This window comes from Notolabrus celidotus, chromosome 1 (assembly GCF_009762535.1).
Source record: "Notolabrus celidotus isolate fNotCel1 chromosome 1, fNotCel1.pri, whole genome shotgun sequence".
Lineage (NCBI taxonomy): Eukaryota > Metazoa > Chordata > Actinopteri > Labriformes > Labridae > Notolabrus > Notolabrus celidotus.
Window position 1 is genome coordinate 7,701,857 of NC_048272.1, and position 18,872 is coordinate 7,720,728.

Genomic DNA, 18,872 nt, shown 5'->3' on the forward strand with positions numbered 1-18,872 from the left:
GGGGTGGCCAATCAGGTGACCAATGCCACTCCTCTGGCCGTGCCACTGTATTTATGTACTATTATTTTTATTATTAGATAGTGCATTTTTTGCTTGCAAGTTGTATTGCCTATTTTTAAAGTTGATTATGGACTACTTTCTAAAACATCGGGTATTTAGTACAGGGGTGTCAAACATACGGCCCGCGGGCCCATACCAGCCTGCCAGAGGTTCCAGTTTGCAGTTTACGTAATCCGGTGGAAATTCATAGACTTTTTAGAGCACTTCAAGATCCAATCAAAAATTAAGTTTTTGTACATGTAAACTTCTAACAGCAGGAGTGATGGATCCACCTTTTTTGAAAAAAGGAGCCACTTATCGTGTGCATGTTTACCACACATGTGGGTACGTCATAGGTTGCACACCGTCACTACTAGCACCAGCAAACTGTTCATGCTGGAGTAGGGAGGTCCATAATAGTCAACTTTACCTTGTTCATTCATTATTATAATCCATCTGTTCTTTTGCTTTAAACAATCCACTGTGTGGCAGGTGACTGGGAAACTTGTATACTCTGTGTTCTCAGCAGGTTTCAGTGCTTAAAGAATATCATATTTGGCCCCACTATGAGACTCATCATGGTGAAAAACACAACAGCTGTTTTTCTAAAAAGAGAGTTCATGTAATGTGAACATTTTCAGAATGTGCTTGTAATTTTTTGCACTTAAAGAAAGGGAAAAAATGTGAGTTGTCCTTCTCTATAGGTTATTAAGTTATGAGTTTGCAGGTCCAGCCCACTTGAGATCAAATTGGGCTGTATGTGGCCCCTGAACTGAAATGAGGTGGACACCCCAGATTTAGTAGCTTGACACAATGTTAATTTCTGTTCACAAACTATTCGAAATGTGAGTTCTTATTGAGGAAAGATAGGATATTTGTATGGAGGAAAATCACTCGTTTATATCTTATCTTATTTATTCATTTCCTCTCGTTGCGGTGATAAGTTTAAATTCCTGGCTTGTCGTTTCCACCGTTTATTTTCATTTCCGGTTAAAAGAGAAAGTTTTTATTTTTTCCTTCACGACGTCGACGTAAGCCACTCCCTGCCAACGCGGTGACGTAGGAAGGCGTGTCTAACAAAGGACAGTGGGGACTCCACAATGGGAGGTTCGTGTCTTTCCTAAACTATAAATAAACCTTTAAAATGTAGCTTGGTATTCTTTAGCGTTTTGTTTGACTTATTTATCTGTAACTGAGGTCAAAAGTACGAATATTTCTACAGCATGAACGACATAACAGGTTTCCTCGCTCTCAGCCAATGACAATGTAACGTCTCCTTTCAAGCTTGTTGAAATCACGAAAAGTTTGTTACAGAGTAAAACACATTCAGCAAGAGCGAATGGCTTTTATGTGACTTTTTAACTCGCAAACAACAAACAAGTAAATAAAACCAAAAGTGTCCTCCATACAGTGTTCCTGTCCCTACTCGCCCTCGCATTGCTCTCTCCTTCCACGGTTACGTAGACACACTGCAGACATTGTCATGTATATGTTCTGTGTTCCATGAGAAGGCTGCTCTCTCATCCTACAGTGAATAAAAGGGTTTTCTGTTGTACTAAGTCTTCTTCTTTAAATCTTCCTCTCGTTGCAACATGGACAGACAGTTTTCTTGAGCAGCTGATAGAGGACAGTGCCTTCCTCAGAGCAGACCGGAGACTTGACACGGAGCTGGTGGACAAACTCATCCTGCAGCTCAACAGAATCTACCCACAGATCCTCACAGACAAGGAGGCAACTAAAGTAAGTCCTAGTATACACATACTTCTCTGGACCACCTGCAGCAAGTGGTGTAGTAAGTAAAAGCGACACTGCAGTGTAAATATCCCTATCAGCATATAACAACAACAGCTGCAGAGTTGTATTTGTAAAGTGTATTCAAAAGATCCATCATACAGCAGAATGAATGACATGCTGAAACTAACCTGTGTTTACATGTAAATATAAGTGGTGTGTTGATTTGTAAGCAACATTTAATGCCGCACTCGGCTCGTTTTCAATGCAAAAATGGCTGTCTAGCACCTGTGTCCTCTAGCCACAGTTGTCAAATGTAAAATAAAATATGTTCAACTCATGGCAAAGTTCAATTAATGAGGAGATTTTTATGTGTCTTATCTATGTCTCCTCGATTAAGAAAAATCAGCACTAATCAAGATGAAAAGGAGATTTGATCTATTGTCTCATTTCTCTTATTGTGACTCTTGAGTAGGGTTGCCAACTTTCTCACTACTGAATAAGGGACAGGTACACGGTGCCATGGTGGTGTGAGCATGATGTGTCTTATCATAATCTGTGTTTATCATTATGTAACCTCATATGAATAAACCTCAAAGAAACCACAATTTGGCTCTTTACATCAAAAAACAGGCAAAGAAAAATTAAATGCAAAAGAGGAGTATGACTCACCAAATGTACTTTTTCCATACTTTTTGCTGCTGTTGACTGACTCAATCAGTCTTTTGTCCTTTTGCACAGCCAGAGAGAAGTCCAAGTCACAGTTTACAGATATTTGAAGTTCATTTTTGATCAGCTCTATGCTGCATCTGTTTCTTGAGTCTGACCATTTAATGGCCATCAGAGAGAAAATCCTCTGTGATTGGATGACAGGCGGTTTGATTGGCACATGATCTGCCACTGACGTTTTATCTGATCTAGGATCTGTACAGTGCAGTCTGCTGTATTTACAAGAGTTAATAGTCGATATACGGGACAATTGAGGTCCCGTATGAAACAAACCAATTTAGCCCAATATATGGGATGTCCCGGCTAATACGGGACAGTTGGCAACCCCAGTCTTGAGAGGTAAACAGGGTTCAGTCTGACAGTGAACCCTGGGTGAGATCTCTAATAGTTCTTACACTTCTCTAATCCTGAGTGCTTAAAAATGGCTTACAGGTGGTCAGTCCAAGATCTCAGCTAAGAGAAAAAGTAGACTAGCTTGAGCTCTCAACTTTGTCTGATCATGCAGGTTCAGTCTCGTAGTCTGAGTTTAAAATTGTCTTAGAGATGCTCATTCCAAGATCTCATATAAGAGAGCTGTTTAGTATGTTTCACTATGATCTCAACATTAGAAAACACCAAAGTTATGTCTCATGCAGGTTACATAATTCAAATCTCAGCACCATGTTGCCATAAAAAAAACGCTCTGTGTATTAATTCACGAGAAGTACAAGGAGTGTGTGCAACTCACATAATCACTAGTTAATTTCACACATTCATATTGGACTTCTTGACTCAAAGAGTGGCAAAAGTCTTTCTTTTCTTTGTCATAAGCAGATATGCCAACAAACTTAGAGATCCAGCTCCCTATCCCATGAGAATATCCTGCTTTTTTTTCATTTTAATTCAGTTGCTGAATAAGGGTATTTGAGTTAAATCAAAAGGAGACATACAAGTTACAACAAGAAGGTCTCGAATAGAGACTCAGAGTGAGACATCAACAAGACAATCATCAGATCTGCCAATTACTTCTTACATTTTCTCGATTCAGTCTTGTACCTTGATACCTCATTCTGTCCAGGCAAGCTGTATTAACCAGCATCCTAGGGAGAAAACAATTCCATTTGAAAATCAAATATCCCATCATAACTGTTGTAACTGTTGCACAGTTTCGAAACTTGGATGTGCCAACAAGTGTACGACTGGGTGAGCTCCTGACACACCTGCAGGGGAGAGGAGAGGAAGCATGCCGGGAGTTCTACAGAGCTCTTCACTTGCATGTGGAAGAGGTGTACTACAGTTTGCCAACACGACTCCGCCTCAGAGGTTAGTCCCTCAAAAATATTTGATGTCAGCAAGATATTTTTTTCATTATTGAATAATACATCATAGATTACGCATAATTTCTTGTGCATGATGTTGTACTTTCACACAATATTCAGAATCCTGAAACTCTCCTCTCTTGTCTCCAGATACCTTAGATCCACTCACACATCCTCAAATGTACCATCAGAAATATGTTCTGAATGACAGGGGTAAGATACATGTGTGTGCAATGTGGTATTTAGTGTAAGATATCAATGACTGTTTTATAGTTGGAAACTGCTGTTATTAAATTTTGTGCAGCAAGAAAACTAAAAGATCTGTAAATGCTTTTGAGAGGACCTCTGTTAATACTATTTGGTTGGCGTTGTTAAAATGTTACAGGCCACAAATGTAAGATAGTCATTGAGTTAGAGGATGCACACTAGATATCATAAACTGATTAGCTTTCTTGTTGCTTTATTCTTTTTCACCTCTTTCCAGAGCCCTCCTTCTTTCTGGGCTGTTTTGGCATTGCAGTAGGAATGGCTTTACTCTATTACTACAGCGGTAAGCAGCTTTCCATGTTGGACTTTGGCCATTATAATGTGATTCTATTTCATTTTTTATTTTCTGGATAGCATATGTTATCTTGAGGCTGTTCATTTCAACATAATTGCTCTCCAAAGCAGTTATTGATAGTATTGTTGAAAATGTTTTTTATTTTACAGAGGCTAAACTGACGGGAGGAAGTCGTGCCCTCGGGATGGCTGCTTTGGGTTTAAAGAAAACGGCTCAGGAGGTTCTTATATGGTACTCTGAGGAAAGCCTCATGAAGTGAATGTTACTTCAGTTACTGTGCTTTAGCAGCATTGCTCCTTTGAATGCTACCTGCACCAAAGCATAGCACAATATATCTTTGTAGATGTCGAGTGCTTTTTTTGTACTCAGGTTTATATATTATTTAACTTGTAAGAAGAGAAAGATGGGGAAATCTGGGCCTCATTTGGCCCTTATTTCCCCATATATTGATACCTTTTGAAGTAGTTAAAAAAAGATTGAATACATGCAAGGGATGAGTACAGTGAAATCAAAAACAAGCTGACTCAAGAAGTCTTTCTCTCACAAATCTTCAAATTAGGCATAAGTGGGTTTTATCAACCAAACAGAATAAGAAAAAGAGTATATATATACAGCTAACATGTGTTATCATGACAAAATGATAAACGATAGTTGATCTTTGTTTTTCTCGCTTGCACTTTGGTTTTGAGACTCAGGCCAGATTCCTCTTTTTTTGTCTTTTTTTACTTCTTGTTTTGGTTTTAAAGTGCTCCGTGTATTTTTTGAGCCATATACATTTTTATTGTGGAAAAGTCCATCTTCACACAGTTACAAAAGAATGTCAAAAGAATTGAAATACAAGTCAATGAATGTACCCCCAGACTGCAGTCATCTGGGACTGTGTATAAGGCATAGACTATATAAAATAGGTATAAGGCCAGATCTCGGTAGGACATTACTGCCCTCTGGTGGTTAAAGGTGAACGATATTATCAGACATGACCACATGACTCGTGTTTGTCCCATAAGTGCCTCCTAAAGTTTTGTTCTACACTAATTTAGTACCAGAAAGGGAGTGTGTCCTGTAGACGTATGTTTATCTAGTTGAATGTAATAAATTCGGTCCGTATTGTCATTATTAAGATAAAATAGCTGTGGGACTGCGTGGCCATGTGACTGCGTGGACCAATGATATCCCGCTTACTTGGCGCAAGGCATGATGGGTACAGTGACTCCCAAACTAAAATGCACAAATGTCGAATACAGAGGTCGTAATAATCAGACTAAGACTAAAAAAAGATTTCAATTTGAATTGTTAACGGGATACTTAAGATTCGACTTTAAAAAATTGAGAAACCATGGGTGTTCAAAGTTGCACCGTGAGTGAGAATGTGTTGAATACTTGGTTGTATATAAAGCGACGAGCCTCTTTGTAATGACGTGTTGTATGAAAGGAGAGAAGGTTAGCACTCCCCTTGACAAGGATGGAATTGGCCCTCGTGGCCTTCAACACATATACGGTTAAGGCATTGCCACCTACTTCGTGGCATCTCTAACCATGATTTTTTAATATGTGAAAATACAGAGTATCTGTATAAGAGTGCCTTTCTATCTCACAGCTAACCATAGCCTTTTCTCAAATACACTTCTCATCCTCGCCAGTACTCTGAGACAAAAGGCAAGCCTGAATTTTTTTCCTGTGTCTGTGTTTCCGCTGGGTTGGGCAGGGTGGAACATTTAATATTTCCTGTTTGCCTGTAGCATTTAGTCCCCTTGTTAAAATGCAGAGGACGATTGAAAAATGTGCAAGTCAACAGTATTTATCTCAGTGGCTGACAGTTTGAGAGTTTAACTCCAGCTGTTGAAGTTGTATTCATAACTAAGGATATTAGTTTTCTTTTTTCTGCCTTTTTGTTAACTGATGAGCTACATTTACATTATCTGAAGACAAGTGATATAACTGCATGATTTAATGGTATTTCTCAGGCTGTTTGTACATCCATAACAAAATATGACATAGAGAAGGGCTCTGATTATGACAAACATGTAATGATGGTGCTTTGTTAAACTGTGTTTCTTAATGGTTTGGTAGTTGTACTTCATGAAATTAGAAGCCAATAACTTGTTATTTCTTGTACTCAACAACTTTTGATATAACATGACATTTTGGCAATGAATGTTGATTGTCCATTAATGTCCCCTCATTGAGGTCTAGTGCCTAACAGTTTGTCACATACTCTACCAACTATGTCATGTGTTAACGCCTTTAACATTCAAGTGCCATCATTTCTGTGATGTAGACTTCTGTCTGTGTTGAATAAAAAACAAGGCATGATGGAATTAAACAATATAATAACCACATCATAACACGTCTGTAGTTTATTTATAAAATTCATTGAATATTCATCACAGTGTATAGTACAGGATCATATGGTAAAAGCTATGTAACTTTTTGGTACTAAAAAAAGGTGATTTAAAAAAAACATTGAAGTAGACATACACTACAGTATACTTCAATAACACTTGAACTATTACATACAGGTCAATCAATAAAACATTGCACTCTTGGATTTGCATAGCTCTATTGAAACAAAGTAATTAAGGTTCACTTCAATGATAGGTTGAGGTTTGTAACACTGTAAACTGTATGTTTTCCCCATGATAAATCTGTTAAGTCATGTAATGCTTCATGAGCAGCAGTTTGCCTAGAGGGCTCCTCATTGATACACTTATTGGTAAGATCTTCATTTGGTTTATGCTGTGATGTTAGGCTTTTTATCTAAAGATATAGGCATGCTTTGGACTCAGACAAATACAGACAAACTTTAAAAAGAGAGTGAAATGCATTTTTTTTCTCAGGAAACATTTACACTGGCTGTGACTGAAACAGTGTATTGCTCCTGATATGTTTGTTTCATGAGTAAAGGCATCACTGACCTGAGCATCATAAGAGGTAACAAAACAAGATAACTACTACATCAAATTAAAACTGACTACAAACTTGTTGTAAAGCATAGTAAGAGATGAAGTGAACCCCTCTAACACACACGCACACACATAACGTCACCTGATCCTCAGAGTATTTTGATCTCCTCAGGCCTGGGAGGTTGAATTACAGAGACAGAAGCACCTGCGTGCCGGTTTGCTTGGTGAATAAATTAAACATCTTGTCCATTAAAAAAGGCAGCACTTCATCTTGACTGAGTTGATCAGCAGGCATGGAGAATCATGTGAAGGTGGATCAACCAATGTTGGGCCGCTGCACACCAAAGGCTGTGATGAAGACGTTGACCACGACTATGATAAAGACGAAGGCTGTGGTCATATTCTCCAGGATGTTCAGCCTGTAGTGCATGCTTTCATCGTTCAGGTTCCACTTCACTGACAACACAGAAATGGCACTTTAATAAAACAGTTTCTTAGTCTTTGGAAGGCATCTCTTTTTTTTCCCCACAAGGGGGCAGCCTGGAGTTTGCTGTCAGGTTAGAAATGAACAAATCATTGCTGAGCACTCTGATATAGATTAACAGCATCTGACAGCTCTGCCCTTAGGTGTATAATTACCTTCTGCTTCCATTAGGATATCACATACCTCAATGAGCTGGGCTTGAGAAGGAGACATACTTTCTTGCATTTCAAATGTTGGCAAAACTCCTGTGTCACAACATTTTTTTCTCAAAGCTAACAGAGCTCTTTAAAATTGGATGCAGAAGGGGCAGTTGACAGACGCCCTGTACTTCCTGCTGCAGCTCTCTAAACTCAGCTCTCTCACACAATAGTATTCTCTGTTAGGATAAGATAAGGACACCATCAGGAGGAGGGGGGAGCACTGCAATATAGTGTTGCAAGGCTTAGCCCTAACAAATTCACCAAAAATAAGTAACTGAGTTATGCCCTGCCAAATAGTCAAATGCAAAACTTTTTCCACAACCTACTGCTGAAACTCTCCCTTCAGTTATTGTTTAAAAGAGCTGATGGAAAAATTTAATTATTCAACATCTGTAAAATAATATGTCTACTTTAAAAGTGATGGCTAGCAAATGTGTGCATGTGTTGTATTTGCAGTGAGATCATGCTAAGTATGACAATGGTGTGAAGAAACCCTGTGCTAGTACACACTGGGAACAATTGTGTATCCATAACACATGTTGGAGCTTTTTGTTTATTTTTTGTATTTAGTTGTTTATTTAATTTATAATTAATAAGTAATATTAGTTGTTAGATTTATCTAAACTTTTCTTTTTATAACTCATTTAAGTTAGATTTTGTGGTTATATTTCTTGCTAGTCATTTGTTTAGTATATTTAGATTTTTTTGTATATTTAGTATTTCTTTTGTTTGTTTTTGTTTGTTTGGTAATTAGGAACTGTGGGCACCTGAGGTTGTTTTGGTAGGTAGGTGGCAGAAGGCCAGCATGCACCTGGGTGGGCCTATGGTTTTTTACCAGCGCAAGGGAGGCAGCAGGAGCCGTGATTTTATTTTTTTCTTTTGTTTGCTTGCTTGCCATCAAAATAAACCATTGGAAACCACTGAACTTTTGCATGGACATTGGACTTCTTTTGCCGACGTACATCACATCCCCACGGTGCATCAGTGGCCCTTTGTTTATGTTTAGTTAAAGTTTGAGTTTGATACCTTAATTATTCTTTCAGTTTTTTATGAGAAATGGCCACTACAACACATACATACACACAGTTTGGGAGGTTTAGCATTGATGTGCATAATACAAAATGAACATTTTCATGACCATATCTTTTTATATGCATCAATGAGTCATCATTTTTAGCTCATCAAACAAATAAACAAACATGAATACTTTAAGTAGTAGTTCCATTAAAAACACATACATTTGCCTAGTAGTGTAGACAAAACAAATGACATATATTTCAGATCTTTAATTATCTTTACTGTTAACAGTTTCTACTGATCAGGTAAGGTCCAGCTTTACCTATAAAAATGAGCAGCACTCCCACCAAGATCTGCAGGATGAGGGAGATACTGATGAGAGTGATGAGAGGCACGTAGAAGGTGAAGTCAGGTCCTTGTTCCATCACGGCTTTCAGTTGCGAGGCATTCGCCATCAACAGAGCCACATCCAGCATGCTCTCTGCTGCACTCTTCTTGTTGGCATAGTGGTTCATGTTGAGAGGGACCTGTTGCCTTGTGGAGCGGCCTCGCAGCGGTACCTGAATACAAACACAAACACTGACATCAGTATGACTCAGAGGATGGCGTATGACTCAGAGGATACTGTAAGTGAGCAATGTGATACAAGCTAGGTCAGCGCAGAATGTATCATGAATCTCTTATAGTCTGTAATAATGGACCTTAATGGAGGATGCCTTAGCACTGAAATGTAGTCATTTCAGAAAATGTATACAACCGCATCTTTCATCACACATAGTGCTCTTAAAGAAGAAGGGAAAAAAAAACTCCATCTGTATGCTGCTGTGATATAAACCAGAATCCAGACCATTTACACTTTCAGTACTGTTACACTCAAATACAGAAGCACTGATCTTTGACTGTGGAAATTGTGAAAACATGGTATTTTAAAAGTTACCTCAACAGGGAGAAAATGAAAGCATTCTGCTAATGATGTTTCTGGATTTCATGGAAAGATGTGACTTACTGGAAATCGCATTCTCAAAACCAAAGAAGTGTTTGAGTTAAACAGTTTTACACAACATTACAAAATCACAAAAGTGGATCAGCACCAACACAGGCGTTTCCAGCAGACACCAGTCCAAACTGACACAAAGTATTTGTTATCCAAATTCACATACAACAACCAAGTGTCAACATCAAACTCAGAATCATCTTAAAAATCCTCCTGTATACATTTAAGGCCATTCACAACCTCGCCCCCCCTGTATCTGTCTGATCTCCACATTGTCACGCCCGTCTCAGCACCATGAGGAGCAGAGCTTTCAGTCGCTCTGCTCCCCAACTCTGGAACTCACTCCCACCTGACATCCAAAACTCTGACTCACTACCCCTCTTCAAATCAAAACTCAAAACCCATCTGTTGCATACTGCATTCTCTGACCGCGTTGTTTTATTTATTGTTTTAATCTTTCTGTAAAGTGACCTTGAGTGTCGAGAAACGCGCTTTTAAATAAAATGTATAATTATAATAATTATTATTATTTAACATATTTAGCCTTAAAGCTGGGTTGGTAGTCAGATTTAGATACACTTTTCGGAGGAGCTCCGAGGGAGGAGGGGGGGGGGGGGGTTAGACGGAGTCCTGAGGAAATGCTACATTCAAATTCATGCTAGTTTTCCGTGAATTACCATAGTAATTAGATTTAGATACACTTTTTGTTATACTGGTTAAAATGATCTTTATGTCCTGATGGCAATCAATACATAATGTGTTCTTAAAAAAGAGTGAAAAAAAGCTGCTATCTACAGCCGGAGTAAACCTGGGAAAACACCAACCAATCAGTCTTTTTTGGGTGCCAAAATTTTAAACCATTCAAATCCCATCCTGCTGTTCTGCCCGCCTCCTGCGCGTACATTTCCCCGGCGTGCACTCTGAGTCCCTGTCTCCTGCCTCTGCTTCCCCTGACTATTGACTGACACTCTCACTCGACCTTGGGCCTGTCCCCTCTGACCCGATGAGGTGCTTTGCTCAGGACTGTAGTCCGGATCAGAGTCTAAACAGCTCTCACCACGGGGCTCTGACAAGCAGAAGAATGAATGACATTTACTAAGTCCTACAGAAATGTATATGTATTGTAGCGTCCGTCCGTACGCTGTAGGGATGACGAGCCGATTCGTGAACACGTTGAGTTTTAATAACCGGTCACTGTCGGCCGTGATCACACCAACCAACAAAGCAACAATCAATGTTTGAATGAATGAAGAACTTTTCCTCTTGTCTCTCCTCTCTCCCGCTCACACACTCTACACCTCTCCTGATGCCTTCACTAACCGTCAACACTGTAGGAATTAAGAGCATCTACACTGAACACGCTTAACAAACAGTAGAGCTGTTACAGTATTACATGTGTTATAACTTTTCTCCTGATATCGTGTCACCAGTACAACTGGATAATGCTAGAATGACAGTTGTGAGTACTAACAGCAGCCATATTTATTTGTGTTTTTAACTTTCACTATGATAATGTTTTGGTGAGGACCGGTTTTGAATCAGTCACCATCGTATGGTCGCATGTCAGCGGCCCTGGAGGAGCTCTGAGGGAGGAGGGGAGGGGTTAGACCATGAGTTAGACGGAGTCCTGAGGAATTGCTACATTCAAATTCATGCTAGTTTTCCGAGACTGCCAACCCCAGCTTTAATGCTACATTTTACAGCCTTCTAGTTCTGTAGCTCATGGTGCCATCTTATTTGATGTGCTTGTGTTCAGTTCATGTCAAGCTGTAAACGACTGACATCTGTGAAAAACGCTTTGTCATACATTTTGCTTACTAACATACAAAAAATATACATACAAATTAAAGCTGAACTTTTGTATGAGCTTTAAACTAATAGCACTTTAATTCTGTGTGAGTGTCTCATCTATTTTAGAATTATTTTAGCAACAACACAACTGAACTCAGTTTCATTCAGGAAAATTAACCCCCCTGTTATGTTTATTTCTCAGGAGCAGCAATAATGTTCCTAGGTTAACTTGACCCAGGGCATATTTAACTATCCAAAAGTGTCAGAACCCAAAAAATCCCAATAAACATCTTTTTAATCTCATTATTAACTCCATTACTAACCATCCATCCATTATCTTGACCGCTTATCCCGTTAGGGGTCACGGGGGCCATTACTAACCATTTAAATCAATATTTAGTGCAATGGTGTTCTTTAATTCTCAGATCATGGTTTAATGAGGATAACTCGCTCGTTTTTCATGTGTGTTCCTGATTGGGGTGAATCACACAGTTGCAAAGAAACAACTAGTATTTGACACTTCTGACCCATTTTAGCCTCCACTTTGTCTGCCGGGTCAAGTTGACCCACGAACAGTACCTATGTAATATAAACATGTGGGTTTGCAAATTTGTTAAATTAATCATTTTTATTTGATGTGTTGATTACGGTAATTAACCCAAGCAGAATAAATTTCATACCAAAAAATACGTTTAATTTTTTTTTTTTTTTTTTTTTTACTTTGAAATGGGTCAATCTGACCCTGAACACAACAGTAGGGTTCAATAGGTATATGCTCTGATTATTGCCCAATAAGCCAGAATTGTGAAATTTTTGTGTGGTTTTTTTTTTCTGTGGATGGTTTTAAAAGAAGTGAAAGTGTTCAGAGGAATGTTCTGAATTAAACAGGAAGACATTTGACCTAGAAGGTCACTGAGTTAGTTTTAATCCTGAGGTTAAAAATAATTTGCCATGTCACATCCTTTGGTCCAGCTGACTGGGTCACAGACCTAACAGACCAAACATGAGTGCCAAGATGGCTACCACCCAATCACAAGAGGGAAAGTGACTGAGGACACTTGTGAACATAAAGGCAAACACCACAAATACAGCATATAGACAACTCGTGAAAGTAAACACTACAACAACCAAACACTGACAGTTTTTTTTTTTCAGATTACATAGTTGATGCTTTTTTTGAAATAAACAGAAAATAAAACATGTTGTTGTATAAAGTAACTCCAGTACTCCATCCTACATCTCAACTCAAAAAGAGGACCTTGTGTTTAGGAAATGTCTGATAAATATTGCTTTCAGAAGTTCTATCGAAGACGGATGACCAGAAATCTGACACATATCATAAAAAAACTTCCAATAAAAGTTAAGTTTAATTTTATCACACACTGATAGAGAGGTGAACGTGCAGTTCATAATGAGGGTTACAAGTTGTGGCTTTTGTTTAAGAGGAACCCTCCCCCTGAAAGTTATGGTGGTGGTGGGCTTCATTGTTGTTTGCACGTCATAGCTGTCTCACATCGAGGTTAAAACTGGCTGTATAAGCCACCAGTACTTTTTAAGAAATATATTTCTATTGATAATTTTCTTGTTAGAAAACATACAGGACATTCAAACATTACAGACAAAAACAAACAAACTACAACACTATGGCAGTTCTGAAAAAATAAACAGAAAGACAACCCAAGAATAATGAAGTTAGTCAATCAAAACTTCACTTTAAGTGATGGGCTCTAACAGTGGCAGCAGATTAAGAGTTTTATAATGTGTATGACTTATCTCTAGATTTACTTTCATCTTAGTGGGGTATCAACAGTGGTGGACAGTAACAAAGTACATTTACTTAAGTACTGTACTTAAGTACCGTTTTTGAGTATCTGTACTTTACTTGAGTATTATTTTTTGGGGAACTTATTACTTTTACTCCACTACATTTGAAAGACAAATATCATACTTTTTCCTCCACTACATTTCTATCAATGCTGAAGTTACTCACTACTTTTGCTTTGAAGTCAGCTGATGAATTTTCTTTTCTGAAATCAGATCCCAAAGACCGTAAACTGTTCGTGTACTTGCTTTTGGTAAATGGTGTAGCCGTACCTCGGTTGAGCGTAGATCAGATGAAACGTCATTCAGATCAGTCCATTAATTTAGTTGTGGTAATGATTGCTATGCCAGTATCTAACCTGAGAAAGCATGTGGAGGTCTGTAGCTCACAAACGTGTTTTATTCCAGATGAACATTTTAAACCAACTTGTCTGTGCTTGTAGTAACTTAGTTTATATTTCATGGTATACCTTTTACATATGAAATAATGTTTTCGAGATTACAAGAACGCAGCAGAATGTACAACCATGCTTTCTTGACTAAACTTATGCTTTGTGAAAATATGTTCAGAGGAGTTTAAAAAAGTACTTTGAGTATTTAAGTATTTTTAAAAGCAAGTACTTCAGTAGTTTAACTCAAGTAATAATCTGACTGAACAACTTTCCCTTGTATTGGAGTTATATTTGACCTGGAGGATCTATACTTTGACTTAAGTAATGAAGACGTGTAATTTGTCCACCACTGGGTATCGAGCTTGTCTCAAATGTAGTCTTCAAAAGGTTTCCATGTTCTCTCAAACTTATCACAGGAGTTATGAATTGTGAATCTTAGTTTTTCAAGTTTTAGGTGTTGCATCACATCTCTCAGTCAATGAGTCCAGCTCGGGGAGTGAGAGGATTTCCACTGGAGCAGGATCAGCCTCAGAGCCAACAAAGTTACACATTTTGTTATTCTGAGATTAGTTCCTGTCAGATTCTTATTTTTAAGCCCCCAGTACTTTTGAGGGGAATTCTGATTGCACATTTCCTTTTTTTCTTTTTTTGAAGGAAAAAAAAGTTATCTTCTAAACAAAACCAGGATGTGGCGATGACACGTCATAAATGTCACATCACAGAAACGGGGCATCATCGCATTCCTTGTATTTTTCATAATAGTTCAGTGCTTAGAGTTTCATCTGGGTGGAGTGCTGCTCAGCTGTTCAACAATGTCCCCTTTATGGCCAGGTTGGCACTTGGCAGCATCATTGCCCTGAGGCTCGACTCGCGTTCCTCTTTCAACACCTCTGGGGGGAGAGCCAGGCCACAGAGGGAAAAAAGTGCTCATGTGGTTCACCAGCAGATGAGTGTAAAAGGAACTCCAGTCAGCAACTATACTTCTTACTACACTTCTTATACTGCAATAGATCCATTTTCAGTTTTTTACTTCACTTCCTCCATTATTCTGACAGGATGTTCCACAAGTAAACTTTGCCATTACTGTGTCTTACTAGCAAAGTTTCTATGAGTTTTAATACGATGCCTTACATAACTGCTGGATACTATTTTTATTTATTTTTTAAAGTTATATTTGGGGTTTTTTTTGCCTTTATTTGATAGGATGTTTCAATTGTTTTTCCTTCTTTGAATAACAAGTCAGGATCCTCGGGGGTTGAGTGTTGGCTGACATGATGTTGCAAACAAGTGCGATAAAAAAAATCCCATGATAAATATCTTGGATCAACAGAATTCTACATACTCTGTATAGCTGTGATATGGCTCAGTACACTGAAGAAATTGTAACTCAGAAACAAGCTGAACTGAGGCTAGTGGCAGCTCAGCTCGCAGCCTCTCCTGGCTTATGTGTTAATCTGCTTTGTTTTGTGTTTGCGGCCGAGCGAGGGGGCAGTCAGTAGAGTCAGGGGAAGTAGAGGCAGGGGATGGGGAGTGCACGCGTGGGAAATGTATAAGCAGGAGGCGGGCAGAACGGCAGGACGGAATTTGATTGGTTTCATAAGTTGGACCCTAATGACGGTGATTGGTTGGTGTTTTCCCAGGTTTACTCCGGCTGTAGATAGCAGCTTTTTTTCACTCTTTTTTAAGAACACATTATGTAATGATTACTATCAGGATATAAAGATCATTTTAACCAGTATAACAAAAAGAGTATCTAAATCTGACTACCAACCCCAGCTTTAATAAATGTTGTCTTAAAATGAATGATGAGAAGACACTCAAAGCAGACATTTTGCTAACTTTTACTAGTGTTACCCTTATAACTAACTTGTTATCGCTGATGGAGATAATACAAATGATGCACACCAGTTTTTATTTGCAGCCCTTTTTTATTTATTTATTAGCCCCCCTTTGCTTATTTTCAAGAAGAAGACAAAGGGGATGTTTGAAAGCTAATGTGAATGTGTCTGGATAGTGCATTGACATGTGTACTTCAGCAAAAAACAATCATCCTTATTATGACCAAACTTGTATCAAAAACACTGTTTGGTCATTTTTTAAATCTAACTACTGTATAAAAAAATTAGCAAATCACAAGTATCAGCAGCCCAAAATAACATCAAATATTTTTCAACCTAAAACATCTATTTGTTAAAGATATTTTAATAAATGAGGGAGAAGTAAAATGTAGTTAAATGTCATATAATAATTTAAACTAACAACTGTTGTTCACTCTAAGTTGATCACACACAAAAAAGCATAAATAAACCTGCTGTGTATGTGTAACAACTTTGAGTTTGTACTACAGAAGTCCCCTCGCTTAGGAAGTTTTGATATTTGGAAACACTGTAGTTACCCATTCATAAATGTTTATATTGAAACTACACTACTGTTCAAAAGTTTTAGAACACCCAATTTTTCCACCTTTTGTATTGAAATCCACGCAGTTCAGATCCATTGAATAGCTTTAAATGGTACAAAAGTAAGTGGTGAACTGCCAGAGGTAAAAAACAAAGGGTAAGATTACCCAAAACTGAAAAAAGAATGTACATTTCAGAATTATACGAAAAGGCCTTTTTCAGGGAACAAGAATGGGTTTCTGTTCTGCAGCAATTGAGGTTAGTCAAGCCTTGAAAGTTGGTGCTACCAATTCTTGCAAGGTGTCCCTACTTTTCTTGATAACGTCGAAATCCCTCTGTCTGCATAAAAGTAGTGTTGGAACACATTGTGGTACCATACCCTCCTGAGCAATCTTTGAACAGTCTTGTACTCCAGAAAGTAATGTGTTGCTGAAGAAATGGTAAGAAAAAGGTGCCAAAGGTGGCTACTTAAAATTGATGAGTCAAAAGTTAAGACTACATTTTGGTTTATGAATTGATTCCATGATTTATTTTTGAAATTCAATTGTTTATTTGTTCAATGTTTTCATTTCAGAGCACAATAAGACATTGAACTGCACTTTTTTCAATAAAAAACTTGAAAAATTGGGGTGTTCTAAAACTTTTGACCGGTAGTGTATGTCTACTGGCTGTCATGGCATTGTAGCTCACATGTTGATAGGTTTCCCTCACGCATACAAAGATGAATTGTAAAAGAAAAGCAACTTAAGCTTGTATTTACATTCTTTCCTGTGAACACTGTACAACACGCACTTTGAACCCACCTGGTCAAACCATAGCCTTTATTTGGGTCAGACTGAGCTGAGCCACCTGGTTCATTTATGGAGAATAGATTGTACCCTGCACCCACATGATCCTTTGTATTGTCTGTCATTATGTTTAAATTGTCACGTTGAAAAGAACAGCAAAAACACGAGGCACAGCACAACAAAAACACAAGTTGAACTTTTTTAGACATAAGAGGTAATCCAAAGCTGCAAACCGGTCCAATAAGCTCGAGGAATTCATAATACTCGACCTTTATGTATTTCACTTGTTCAGCGACTATTCATTCACAGATAATGATGTGTCTAAAGGATGGGTGAGGTGATGAAAACCCTTCAGCCATCGATTTCGTCGGTGGCAGAAATGTTTCACTATAATTCGGAAATACTTCAGTGGGTGATTTACCCCCGACCGTGTCTAATCCAGAGGTCTAACCAGGAAATTAGCGGTCTTCCTTAAAACATAAACTCGTTACATGCTGTGCTTTGTAACGGACTGGACACAGCGCACCGCCTTACCTCTGCCTCGCCGTTTCGGTCAGCTTCACCGTTCATCGCAAATCTTTCCGTAGGCATCTTCATGGAAATCGTTTCAAATCCCGGATAGGTTCGTCCTGTATGTGTGGAGCTCCCAGTAGTCGGTGGTCCTGCTGAAGGGCACAGACACGAACTGTATACAAAAGCCTGCCGTGACGACAAGAGGGTAGAAAAGCTTCAGACTACCGCCCCACCATCATGGGGGCGGCTGTCCTATATAAACTGTGGGCTGTTTGGAGAAGTGCGATCAGGCCATAATTGATGGAATACTTCCCCACAATAGAACTGAAACCTTGATGTAATGTAGAAATTAGTCAACAGGGGCTTTTCTTTAGCACAGAGTCCTCCCAACTACAGGCGGGACGACGACATGACTCTCTGCCGCCACCATGCGTGATAATATGGTACTGCAAGCTGGTGCCAATACAAAAAAAAATTGTAGGCCTAACTTTTACCAGTATTCTGTATGATATTTTGAATAGGCTACTTATACTTAAATACATTATTTGTTCACACTATTTTATTTTGTAATTCGAAAATAAAAAAAATGAATATTAGACATGGGAGAAAAAAAATTAAATACCCACAGCAGCAAGCTGCAACAGCATTTGAGTTGTAATGCTTCAGTTATATGGAAGCATATATTATGTCCCAAAATGAAAATAAAGAAATAAAATGAAAAAGCAAATTTGACAATTAAATTGCATTAACATAAATGCTTTTTTATTTTCTAAATATGTGCCCATTATTTGACTCAGAAATAAAATGAATATTTAATAATCCTATTTGCATTTTAATTTAATCTTCAACAATGCTAATTATGTCACACAATTACAAAAAAAAAGACATGCTTTTTAATTTTCAAAAAATACCCGCTTAAGTAGTATCATAATTCAAATTAATCATTTTTTTACTCATAAATATATATTTTTTTAATTTGAAAGATGATACTTATTTAGCAGAGTATTTTTGGAAAATTAAAAAGCAAATGTCATTTTCTTTTTCTTTTTAATTATGTGACATAATTAGCATTGTTGAAGGTGAAAACTAAAATGCTGATAGGATTATTAAATATCCATTTTATTTTTGAGTCAAATAATGCGCACATATTTAGAAAATTAAAAAGCATTTCTGTTAATGCAATTTCATTTTCAAATTTGCTTTTTCATTTT

The 18,872-nt window shown here is 38.0% G+C and overlaps 2 protein-coding genes and 1 non-coding gene across 4 annotated transcripts; 2 read left to right on the plus strand and 1 right to left on the minus strand.

Moving 5' to 3' along the window:
- Positions 1-1,069: 1,069 nt before the first annotated feature.
- On the plus strand, positions 1,070-6,698 carry card19 (caspase recruitment domain family, member 19). 2 transcript variants are annotated; one of them, XM_034692581.1, is made up of 6 exons: positions 1,070-1,146; positions 1,640-1,779; positions 3,645-3,801; positions 3,948-4,010; positions 4,282-4,347; positions 4,509-6,698. In XM_034692581.1, the coding sequence occupies exons 1-6, from the start codon at positions 1,140-1,142 to the stop codon at positions 4,616-4,618; spliced, it is 543 nt and encodes a 180-aa protein (XP_034548472.1). In that variant the 5' UTR covers positions 1,070-1,139; the 3' UTR covers positions 4,619-6,698. The 2 variants fall into 2 exon arrangements, with proteins under 2 accessions (XP_034548472.1, XP_034548477.1); XM_034692586.1 differs by lacking the exon at positions 1,070-1,146 and adding an exon at positions 1,282-1,305 and having other exon boundaries at positions 1,644-1,779.
- On the plus strand, positions 5,778-5,905 carry LOC117823372. Its single transcript, XR_004633384.1, has one exon. It is a non-coding gene; the product is annotated as a U6atac minor spliceosomal RNA (small nuclear RNA).
- ninj1 (ninjurin 1) lies at positions 6,699-18,062 on the minus strand. The gene is made up of 3 exons (XM_034692591.1): positions 17,683-18,062; positions 9,286-9,523; positions 6,699-7,718 (listed from the first exon to the last, which is right to left on the minus strand). Exons 1-3 carry the CDS (start codon positions 17,743-17,745, stop codon positions 7,579-7,581), a joined length of 441 nt encoding a protein of 146 aa, XP_034548482.1. The 5' UTR covers positions 17,746-18,062; the 3' UTR covers positions 6,699-7,578.
- Positions 18,063-18,872: the final 810 nt, after the last annotated feature.